Genomic DNA, 12,705 nt, shown 5'->3' on the forward strand with positions numbered 1-12,705 from the left:
TAACAATTTAGGCACCAATCCAACTCTTTAAATTCATGCTGTTTTTGCTAAGAACACCTACCACTTATGATCAACACTGATCAAAACAGCATTCCCAGACTTGTTCAGAAAAGTGAAAAAGTTCAAACTAAGATACTATAAAACATGCACAAACCAATGTGTTTTACATTTTCACACATGAAGAAAGAAGGAAGATTAAACACTACTGTTAAAGAACACATGACGAAAGCAAATTACTAGAGAGGACTTAAGTTTTAACTTTTTTTCTGGAAATACTTTTAAAACCACGAAGAGCCTGACATTGAACACTGAAGTATAGGTTACTGACCCCATAACTTCATGTATGTGAATTGGTTCCCAGATGACGAACTTTTTGGGGAGAAGTAAGAAGTATGGCCTGGTTGGAGGAAGAGTGTCACTGGGGAGTAGACTTTTTCCTGTGCCTTGTGGAGAGGGATGTAAGCTCTTAGCTACTGCTCCATTAGCTCCCTGCCACGGTGATGGTTACAGAACTCAACTTCTGAAACTGTATGGTCTAATAAACTCTTCTGTAAGTTGCTTTCCTTGGTCATGGTCTCTTAGCACAGCGACAGGACAAGAACTAGGCCACAGCCCCCACTCTAACCTTTTCTCAAGCTGAAAGCTATAGTCAACCCTGTATACAAGGCAAGCTGTTACGGGAATCCTAAGAGTTTATGTGACTCAAGACACAGCATTGACCTGAGAAAAAAGCTATGTACAATGAAACCCTAGAGGCATCAAGATGTAGCAGAAGAACTTTACAAATCCTGGTTTGATCCCAAACGCCTCTGCAAGACCTTGGGGAGTCATTTAACACCTCTAGACCTGATGACAAATTGGGCTAGACCAGATTATGTCTAGTGAGCCCTAAGACTTCCTGAACACATCATCAAAAGACTGGGCACTAGAAATTACAGACTCCTCACTGCATACTACCTTCACAAGCCTCACAGAAGGGAGTAATGGCAAGTGCCCATTAGTTAGTACAGCCTACATACTCACTTAGATATGCAATATGCTGTGGTTCTCTGACTTTGACAAAGACACACAGGTACATCATTTTAGCATCAGGGCAAAAAATTCATTTTACTATAGGCAAGAAAGTTACAGGTATTTCTAATTGCTATGGGTTTGAAACTCTACATAACATATTCCAGTCTTAGTGTAGTGTAGTAATACCAATTCTCAGTATTTGGATGCTCAGGACATTATAGTAAAGTTAAAAATGAGCATCAACTCCAAAGAGCAACACCAAATTATTCTGACTCTTGGTGAGGAAAAAGTTCCCAACATTATTATGTTGCAGTTAATTCATAGCACCTATTTTCACTTGAGGAACTTAAAAATAACTTTTGAAACTGCCCATTAACCATTCCCTTTAAGAATTAGTAGTTAATCTCTTTTTTAAGGTATATTTTTCAGAAATATATTAAATTACCTTTCAAAAACATGAGTTACTTAAATTCTAAGTCACAGAGCATATTATTTACATCTATGGTAAACTATGTTAATGATTCACACTACAGGAGATAACCAAATGTTACCTACAGTTTTTTGTAAGAATATCTAGAAATAACCATCATATTTAGATCATCAACCAAAAGCTTTAGTGTTAGCTGAGTTTTCTAGCCAAATTCCATGGCAAGAAATTTTGAATTAAAACAAAAACTCAAACAGATAAAAACTGAGGGCCAACTTTACCTCAAGAATGTAGTTCCATCCTCTTTCATTAAAGACATCATCTTGGAAATGCTCTTTGTATACTTCTTTGGCCTCCTGGATTTTCTCTTTGGTCACTACTTTACCTGGAAGGACACATGGGTCTTGCTTATGTTCTGAAATTCACTCTCACTTGCTAAGTCACCATAGCAGTATCTTTCGCTCTCTCACCCACTTCATGATTGAAAGGAACACAGAAGAGAAACGAGCTTCACCAGGCCAAGGGCAGATTCAGAAGAGGAACCTGTACTTCCAGGAGTTCACCCTAAGCATAAATGCTCAGGCTCCTAAATGAAGCTCTCAGGAAGCCAAGGTAGGAGGATCATGAGTTTTAAAGCCAGCTTGGGTTACATGGTGAGACTGTCTTAAAAAATGAAAACCAACAAGTAGAGAACAGAAAATCACTTGCATAGCATCAAACAAAACAAATCAACCCCATCTCTAATGCTTTTGGAGATTCTTTAAATTTAAGCTAGCCAATAGCTTAATTCCCAGTTGAACTTTCTTCAGACATGCCTCTGGGGCTTGGAAATCAGTAATTTTTACAGTTACTGTCTACACCCACCCCCATTATTAGCTTGCTTTTCTTATCTGTACAAAGAAGATAAAGGTATAGTACCTACTTACGGGATGGTGCTAGGAAATAAACAGCTTAAGATACACAACAAAGTACAAAACACTGGCCCAGACCAATTTCTTAAACCATTGATAGGAATGTATAACCAGTTTTATAAAAATCTCACAATAGTAAAAACTTCTGAATGTACAAGCATCAAAAGTTAATTTAAAACCAAAGGTGGGCTTTGGCCATGTTCACCTGTGTTGAACACACATGTGTCCACTGTATGTGCATGCTGCCATGCCATACAATGTCAACAACTGCAGCTTAAAATATCTTGCTCAGCTTCAAGACTGTTACAAAGTGCAGGATTCTTAAGTGTATATAAAACTCTCTGCTCTTACAGAAACATAACAGTTTAACTCCAGAAGAAGTGTGTTTAGACCACTTCATAAATTGGTGGAAGTCCTGTCCTAATCCCAAGCCAAATGCATACAAGAATTTTTTATGAAACTCTGATCAGCAACTTAACAGCAATTTTTCAAATCAAACACTAACACTATACAGTACAAAAAATGATTTTCTGGATCAATAATAAATCTCTTGTTCTGAGTGAATGGCTGTCTAGGAGTAAACTATAATGGCCTGAGAATATTACTACTGACTGTCCTAAACTTTCTTTGGAAACACATCAGTTTGGAAAACCTTTCTCTAACACAAGCACGCGCATGTACATGCACACACACACAGTCACCAAATTCTAAGATTTAATGCATTTAATGCATTCAAATTAATGGGTCAAATGTTTGTAAAAGAGGGCAAGCATGGAGGTCGCTCAACACTGTAATATTAACACTTGGGAGGCTGAGGCAAGAGACTGCTGTCAATCTGGGGACAGCCTGAGCTACTCAAAGAATATAAGGCCAGCCTAGGCTAGAGGGTACGGTCTTGTCTCAAAAACAAAAGAAAACATTTAAACAACACCTAAAGTGATGATCAAATGTAATTAAACACCAAAATTAGTTACTCAAAAAGTCATTTCAAATAACAGAACATAACAATATAGAAAAAAATGAAGTCACATAAAAAGCAATGTTTTAAATGTACTGGGAAAAGCAATACCTTTTAAGTACTTATTAAGAATGTACTGCAACCCATAAAATACTGTTTCCTCGTATTTCACCTTCCTTACTTTGGAGTTTTCTGTCTTCTTTTCGCGGCATTCAAAGTACGAATAAACTTTGCTTGTGTTGGGTGGGTATTGTTTATAGTGAGTAACCTATATAAAGAAAAACACTTTCATTAGGAAGCACTAAGAGTAGAATTAAAGCCTTCAAATTATTTCTAAATCAGACTGTTTCTTACTTGCTACTGGTCAGCCTCCCACCCTGGCTGCACAGAGCAAGACACAGCGTATCACCACAATCCTTCTAACAATCCCTTATCTTACAGTCAAAACAAGTGATTGAGAGATCACTCTTAAGTGGGTTCGAAGTCCTTAGGGCAGAAAGAGTTACTTGGTCTTAGGGTGCAGCTTCTCCTGCAGTCTGAGGTACACAATCATTTCAAGCAGACCAGGGTGGCCAATTCAGATAGATTGAGCACGTGTTTGCTCTCAGTGAAATGCTTGAGACTGGAGACACTTCAAAGCTGGGTTTTGGAATACTCAACTGTACTTGTACTTTGGGGCTAGGACCTGCCTAGATGAGGAAAATACTTCCATCATTTGTCTGTGTGGTGTATATGCCCCACATACATGCGCATGCTGGTGTGGGGAGGCCAGGGGTTGAGTTCAGAGTTTTGAGATAGGAGCTCTCATCAAACTGCGAGCTCATCAATTCGGCTGCCAGCCAACCAGGGCTCTCCGGCCTCTGCTTCCCCGCCACTTGTACTGTAAGCATGTGCCAACATGCCTGGCTTTTCATGTCAGGTGCTGGAGATCAAACCTGGGTCCTCAGGTTCCTGCAGCAAACATTGTGACTGTGTCTTGTGACTTATGAGGTCAGGTTTGGAATTTTGCTTCCATGACATCCATGCTCAAGACATTTTGAGTTTTGAATCAGGACTGCCCAACCTATACCATTACTATCTAATGTTCCGAGTGCAGTAAGTCGGTGTCTGCTCGTGGCTGCCACGGTGTTCCACAGAAACTTGGATGAAAGCAACAGCAGCAGCAAAAATAAGTAATGAAAAGCAAATAGCCTGTTTTGGGGGCTGTTGAGATGGCTCAGTAGGAAAGGTATTTGCTGCTAATGACTGACAATATGAGTTGGACCCCCAATAGGCGAGAACAGATTACTGCATTGCCATTCTCTGACCTCCACATGAACACCTAACACGTGCCCCTCCACACACATCTAAGAACAAAAACAGAGCCTTCCACTTTGTTACTTCTCAAACTGCTTCCTGACTGAATAGTAAGTTACTACACGAGCCAACGCTCATGAGTTTAAGAACATCAAAGCCTTTTTTAAAAGAATCAGTTCCTATTCTATGAATTTGGTAAGAGCCACTGTTAAAAACTTAGCAACTTCCAGTTTTAGAAAAAGTTATTCACTAGACTTTCAATTTTATTTTAGTGTTTTTGCCACACTAAGGTAACTAAATGTATGGATGATGCATTTATTTGTAAATTTACAAACTTACAAGTAAATGATTAGTAGAGCAGTATGTGTTACAAAGCGGAAAGAATAGAAAGAGAAGCTTTAAAATGGTACGTAGAGTGTAGTGAACCCAGAGAAGCTTTCAAATGGCAGATCATACCATGTAGACCCGGCGCCACAGGTGACCACAATCCATACCACATTCCCTTTGGAGCTATGACTTCAAGTTTAGGAAAGCCAGGGTTTCTTTGGCTGCACAATCTCAATCTCAGTGAAGCCTGGTCTAGTCTAAAGAATCTTTGTAGCTCGGCACTAGCATTGTAAAATATATTTCCACTGTCATCTCTGACAGACCATCCTCGGTGCTCCCTTTGCACTGAGGCAAGCTTGCAGCTTCCCTTCCGCTGCATACAGGCAAAGGCGAGTGTGGGAAAATCTCTACAGTGACACAGACTTTGAAAGCCTGAGTCCTGCAGGAGGCTTGCGGCTCCGTTTTGTTTAGGCACAGCAGAAAAACATAATAAAAGGCTCAGGAACCCATGGACTGATATCACTGTCAGTTTAAAGAAAGCTCCGAAAAACCAAGTAAGAAAGCTAAACAGAACCCACAGTAATTAAACCTATTAATCTACCACAGTGCAAACAAAACAGACAAACAAAACCCAAGGTAAGTATAGTTATAAATGATGATTTGGTAACATTTAAGCTTGCTAGGAATAAAAGATAACCCACACTTAAAATATACCCAAGATGTATGTAAATCACAATGTCCTCCAAGCTACAAGCTGGTAACGCTGACTCTTTGAGGAAACTAGGTACTAAAGAAGGAGAAAAGGAAAAATGAAATTCAGGTCTGGCTCACACAGTATACACTATAAAACTCAGGCTCAGAGCCGTACTTCATGCATCCCCCTTGACCTGAGTTTTGACCTTTACGGTTCCTATACTTAGCAGTGTATCTGCTACCAGATTTTATAATTATAAGGCAGGCTGGGGGAAGGGTCAACACTCGCTGCCCAAGCAGGAGGACCATTTGGATCTCTGGCACCCATATAAATGTAACCAGGTGTGGTGGTCCAACTCAATTCTGGAACTGGGAGGTGTAGACAGGGTCCACCGAACAAGCTGGCTAGCTAGGACTACCCAAACTATAGATCTCTGGGCTCAAGGGAGAACCCACTTCTATATATTATTTTGGAGAACAATTGAGGAAGATAGAGGACATTAATCTCTGGCCTCCACACATATTCATACACCATGTCTGTAGGAACGGAATAGCTCAGAGCACACAAACATGCATACACATACCACATAAATACAATTATACAAGGCAAATTAATTAATTTTCTGAACGTGCAGGAGCGAAAAGTTGAATGGAAACATGTCTAATATAACTCCACCAGGGTCTAAAATTATAAAAAAAAATTCCATCATACCAATGCAGTTATACTTCTGTAAAATAACAGTTATAAAATTTAAAGCCCCTACTTTATGTGTATGGGTGTTGTGTACCTTGCGTGTGTCTGCGTACCACATTCATGCAGTGACTGAGGAGGCCAGGAGAGGGCATCAGATCTCCTGGAACTGGACTTCCAAAGGGTTGAGTCACCATGTGGACGCTTGGAACTGAACTCTTTACAATAGCAGCCAGTGTTCTATATTGCTGAGCCGTGTCTTCATCCACAAGCATTTAATTTTTTTAAGCTTTGTTTAGCATACTTTAAAAAAAAAAATAGTGCTTCATAACCGACTTTTCCCTAAATATTCAGAATGTTTCCTATGTTAAAAAAAGATACCATTATTTCTAAGTTGCATAGGCTGTTGAACTAGAAGCGAATCATATTCTACAATTAAGAGAAATTTAAAAGAATTATTTTAGAGAATACAGGTTAAGAGTGTAAACTATCTAGGCAAATTCATGGGTAATTAATCACGAAAGAGAACTGTTAACCTCTGAACACCCTGCATGCTGTTGGGTAAAGTACAGAATGCTTTGGTCCGTGGGACTGCTAAGGTCGGAAGAGGTGAGATCATACATAGATAGGCACAGGTGCTGAGAAGGGGCTCCTGCTGTGTAGTAAATACACTGGAAGCCATGATGATTTAAGCTGGGGTAAACAGAACGTAATCTGCATGCCCCCCCCCCCCCCCCTGATGCCAGGAAATCGAATCTAGGCCTTACATATGGTAAGTGTATGTTCTAACACTGAGCTACAACTCCTGGACCCTCCTCACAAGTTACAAGTCTGGGGGCTTGGGGAGGAGAGGTGGCGCAGCTGGAAGTGTGTAACACAACAATATAAAACAACCAATCTCATAATAAGGGGAATATGATTACAGGATGCTCAGAGCAGAGCCAGGAATTAAGTTACTGCACACAACTACGTCAGATGAGAAAACAGGCCTACCTAGGATTTTTGGAGGTAAAAGGGAATTAGACTTGGACATGGAGTGTAATGAGACTTTACAAATACCTCCTAGAGTTAGGCTTGAACAACCGGGTTAACAACGGTATCATTAAGCCACGCCTGTGAGCCCAGCACTCAGGTAAGGCAGGAAGAATGCCTTAAGCCAAAGGCCAGCCAGGGCTACCTAGTGAGGCACACAGCAAACCCTACTTTAGTCCCTCCTCAAGACTATGGAAGGAATGAGCAGGAAAATCAAGAGCTCAGTGTTCAAGGTTAAGCAATACTCATCAGTTTTATATGCTCATAATAAAGCCTACGAGAAGAAAGTTTTTGGCTCCGGTTAACTTCTGTACTGCTTTGACTTCTGTTGCGTGTGAGAAATAGAAAATTCTTCACACTCCCAGCAACCTCACTAGTAAATGTTCCTATACTGGCAGGGCCCCCAAGGCTCAAGGAGCACCCTGAAGAACAATGGGAGCCCATGACAATAGCCTTTTAACAAAACTTCATCCCACTTGCTTTCCTGATGAAAAGATAAGCTCAGGTTCTGGAGAGACAGCTCAGAGGTTAGTGAAGAGCACTGGTGTTCAATTCCCAGCACCCATATGGCAAGTCAAAACTGTCTGTCATCCCAGTTCCAGGGAACCCAGAGACACCTAGCACACGTGTGGTACAGACATGCATGAAGGCAACATAGTCACACACACAAACGAAAAAAGTAGCCCCCTATAATGCTTCTACAATGACTAGGCGCCACACAGTAACTTTCACCGTGTAGAATAAAAAGGTTGCAGCCCCACGTTTTAACAGTGGGAACAGTCTCTAATGTGGGGAGTTAGCCAAGCAACCTCATCTATACATTCCACTCCCAAGGGCTTCTACCGTTGGCCTACTATGACTGTGGGGGCTGAGGATGGACGCGTACTTAAGGTAAGCAGAATCCTCCTGGGACAATGTAGTGGTTTGAATAGGTATGGGCTCATGCGTGCCTCTAAGAGTGCCACTATTAGGAAGTGTGGCCTTGTTGGAGTAGGTGTGGTCTTGTTGGAGGAAGTGTGTTATCTGTGGGGCCGGGCTTTGAGGTCTCTATGCTTAAGCTGCACCTATTATGACACATAGCTCTCCTTCTGCTGACTGAGGATCAAGATGTAGAACTCAGCTCCTCCAGCACCTTGTCTGCCTGAACGCTGCCATGCTTCCCACCATGATGATAATGGACTAACCTGAGACTGAAAGCCAGCCCCAATTAAACATTTTCCTTTATAGGAGTTGCCATGGTCATGATGTAGCAATAAAACCCTAACCAGTATGGGGAATTAGGAGTAATTTTCTTTAGATGTTTCTTTAAGGCATTCCATAGCTAGTCCTGAGATGGCTTCTCAAGATCTTTCCTCCTAAACTGGTATCTCATCACCAAAGGCAACTAGTACTTGCCTACTTTTTTCAGTTACACCTGTATTTTTAACTTTTCAGAAATAATTAAAAGCCAAGGTCTTCAGCATCAGAAAAGGATCCTCTAGCCCCATCCTGGCCGACTGACTCACTACAGCTAATGTATGAAAAGCAGCAAAAATAACCAGTTTAGCTTTTCAGGAGTTTTTAAGGTCTGTTCCGCCCTGGAAATTTGCAGCCACAGAAAAGAACTGATTGCTATTTAGCTCTGAAGCACAAACTACTTCATAAATACTTGCAGGAGTTGAGTCTCTTCTTCTACCACGTGGGTCCCTGCTTGATAGCGAGTATCTTTCTTTACCTGATCTTTCCAGCTCTACTGTTTTATTTCAATTGCCCAAATTTTCTCTACAATTTAAGAAGCTTATGTGAAAAAAATATATATATACAAAATGTCATCCTCTTTTTCGAGACAAGGTCTCATGTAGCCTAGCGTGGCTCAGACTTGATATGTAACCAAGGGTAGCCTCCCACCTCTACTTTCTCAGTGCTAAGATTACAGAGGTATGCCACTGACTGGCACAAATGTGTCTTTAAGGATACATCAGAAGAAAACATAGTCCTAGCAGTGCCCCTGTCACTCTTAAGCTCTGGTGTCATGGGTCCATGTTCCTAATCCTTCAGTATTTACTTAGAAGCACCAAAGAGGCAATTACAAAAAATGGGAACCAGTGAGAGGAAAACACTGGAAGTTCCACAGAACTAACTTGGTCATTTGATTCATCTCTCTAAATCTCTTCTGCAATAATGCTCAGCTTCCTGTGTTCGTCAGCCATTGGGTAACACAATATCTGACTGTTTCACTGTGACGAGAAAGTTAAGCAGTACGTGGAAGCGTCTTTGCCCTATGGGTTGTATCACACTGCTGTTTCCCTCCGTGTTCCTCCACTATGGGTTAGTGAATGACTAAGGTGCTGAGGTCCAGGCAGCTGGCCTAGGAGGCCTCTGAGAAGCAAGTTACCCTGGCAGCACATTTCATAGTGGTCTGATGGGACCTGAACATCGATGAAGGACTACTTTTGTGTATCCTGTCTTTTCCAGCCATAGCACAATGACAATGTCTTCTGCTAATCTGCTAGAGATAAAATGTTGAAAAATGTTAACACTATTCTCTGCTGTAGACGCTTACAAACAAAACGTATACAGTTTTGTGGAACCCAGAAGAAAAGCATCTTTTACTGCTTCTCAGTTATTTGGAAACTGATGATCCCAGAGGTAAGCTAAAAAGAAAAACCATGTCTCCTTTACAGGAAAAGTCCTGAATGCAACCCAACCATTGCAATGACTGGACTGTTCACACCCATCTTCCCTAGCTGGGTTAGTGCAATGCCACTAAAGCTGGGTAGGAACTGTGCCTTAAGCCATTCTGAAAATATAAATGATTGAAGATGTTAGAGCAGGCCCTTTTTATTTGAAAAAAGAAATCTTGATGAAACCGAAGAGCTGCATTTGCCTATGTTCTCAGCTCCTTATTACACATAATGAAATACGAGATCACAGAAGTGAAGTGTTTCAAATGCTTCTCCACTGGTCCCAAGTGTTCCGCCCTCTCTTAAGGACACTGTGAAAATGCATCCCACATGCTGCTATATGCTTGGCCACCGCCCTATGTACTGACAAGAATATGTAATTTCCAGAGAAAAGAATTTTCATTACTTGTAATCTCAAGTACAGCATTTTTGGCTATCTCTCTTCCTAAGTTAAAAAGGCAAAAAGGATAAATACTTCATATCAGTGTAATGAGACTGGGCAGAAATAAAATTTATATGAAAATTATAATCCTGCAGATAATCATGACTTGCTAGGAGGTTAGAAAAGCTTTAAGATTCTTTATTAAGTAAAAGTGTCTCCAAAGTCTCCAAAAACCACCAAAACCTGCTGCTAAAGCAGCTTCACATTTGATATTCACCACAGTCAAAGGAGCTACTGCTTTCTTTCTAAGATACGGAGCTCTGGCTGTCCCTAACTGCTATAGAGAGCATACTAGTCTGTACCTCACAGCAATCGACCTCTCTGACCTCTGAGTGTTGGGCTTAAGATGAGCTCTTCCAGGCTTGACCTTTTTAAAGTTTGCACTTAATATCTGTTTATGTTTCCCATGAAAATTCAATCATTTCATACATAATACAGTAAATATCTGAAAATAATTTTGACATAGTTAAATTTTACAAAACTATGAACCACTTTTCTAAAATCACTAAGGATGTCCCTAAACCTCAATTGAACTAAAACAAGCAGAGGTTTTTTGTTTGTTTTTTTGTTTTTTGAGTCTCAAGTACCACAGTAGCAATGATAGCAATCTTGCAAAGGTGATTTCTACTTTAAAATTCCATCTGAAGCAGGGTGTGGTGGCACAAACCTTTTATCCTCAGGAGGCAGAGGCAGGCAGATCTCTGATGCTAGGTTCATCTACAAAACAAGTTCTAGGACAGCCAGGGCTGTTACATAGAAATTCTGCCTCTAAAAACTAACGTGAAATTATAAAATTATGTGAAAGACCACCTGTTAATAAATTTTGCATCTCTTAAAATGAAAACTCACCTACTTACAATAAATAGATTACTAAGAAATGGACAAACTAGAATTTAATCAAAATGAGACTTTCTGAAACACTCAGATTACAGGGTTAAAAAGTAAAAAGCAAAGAATCAAAACAAAAACACCAGAGTACTACACCTAATCACTACACTCAAAACCATCACGATGCTCAAGTAATTACTAAACTTGAAAGCTAAAATTTAATCTGTCCTAGTTCTAGACATCCTGGCCAACAAAACTTAACTTAAAGATCGAAGGGACATTTCCTCATCACTCCTCTCTTTGCTAAGGTGCGTTTCAAATGCGATTACTGCAAAAACCAAATCAATAGGCACCTTAAAGTAAATGTGCCATTTCCCTCCCTACAAGTTCTCCTGGGTTAAAACTCCAGTTCCTTTACCTCCTGGTGTTTCACTTTCCTTTTCACAGAAATCCTGTAGTGACCCTGAAGGGCCAGAGCACATTGGCCTCTGCAAGCAGGGCCAACCACGTGAAGGATCCCTAGGTGCAAAGGAGTTTGAAATGCAGCCCAGAGGAGTGGGGCGGCTGAATTCCAGGGGTCGGGTCTGTCCTCCACGCTGGGGGCCGCTGGCTGGGTGCCGGGCACGCCGCCAGGACCTCTCCCCGCGCTCCCCGGGGCAGGAACGTACCTGCCCAGCCTGGCGCCGTTACCTAACCAGCCCGATGGCCGAGCTGTCTCAACCAGCGCACCCGGCAGGGGAGCCAAGGCCGCCGCCGGCGACCGGAGCGGCAGCGTGCACCCATCCCGCCGAGCCTCCGGCCGCGCCCCCGCCGCGGCGCAGGCCCCGCCTCCGGCCCGCGCCTCCATCCTTCAGCCGCCGCGTTGCGGCTCCTCCACCTGCCCCATCCCGCCGCCCCCCGGCCCCGGGGCCCCATCGCAGCTCCACCTTGTACGAGTCGGTGGCCAGCAGGATGTTGAACTCGGCTTCTGCGGCAGCATTCATCTCGGGCCGGAGCGGAGGCGCCGCGCCACGAGCTGCCCGGCGCGGGTGCGAGCTGGGAGAAAAATGGGCTTCGCTGCGCTCCGTTGCTTAAGTCACCGCTCGCTCGCTCGCGGGGGAGGGGGCGGGGGACGGGAGAGCCGGGAACGGAGCGCGGGGAGGGGCCGGGAGAGCGGGCGGGTCCGTGACGCGGCGGCGGAGGCTCGTGCGCTCCCCTGGCCCAGCGCTCCCGCGGCTTCCCCGCTCGGCCCGGCCCCGCCCACCCCGGGGACAAGGGGCGGGGCACGGCTGCGCGTGCGCAGCGCCGGGGCGGGGGGCCGAGGAGGACGTGAGGCACGCGCGCTGCCTCAGCGGCGCCCGCCCCAGGCCTGAGGCCGTCGGTCACCCCAGCGCGTGACCTGGCCGCCCGCCTCCGCGCCAGTCCTCCGGCTCCGAGGGGCGTG

The 12,705-nt window shown here is 43.1% G+C and overlaps 1 protein-coding gene across 1 annotated transcript in view; it reads right to left on the reverse strand.

The window, feature by feature from the left end:
• Window positions 1-12,504, reverse strand: part of Nampt (nicotinamide phosphoribosyltransferase) — a 32,267-nt gene extending 19,763 nt beyond the window's left edge. The window contains 3 exon segments of the mRNA XM_055624551.1: window positions 1,723-1,826; window positions 3,422-3,578; window positions 12,209-12,504. Coding sequence (XP_055480526.1) covers window positions 1,723-1,826; window positions 3,422-3,578; window positions 12,209-12,265 — 318 coding nt within the window. The 5' untranslated portion in view covers window positions 12,266-12,504.
• Window positions 12,505-12,705: the final 201 nt, after the last annotated feature.

The sequence above is a fragment of the Psammomys obesus genome, unplaced genomic scaffold (assembly GCF_907164565.1).
Source record: "Psammomys obesus unplaced genomic scaffold, mPsaObe1.curated_primary_1811, whole genome shotgun sequence".
In the NCBI taxonomy this organism is placed as follows: domain Eukaryota; kingdom Metazoa; phylum Chordata; class Mammalia; order Rodentia; family Muridae; genus Psammomys; species Psammomys obesus.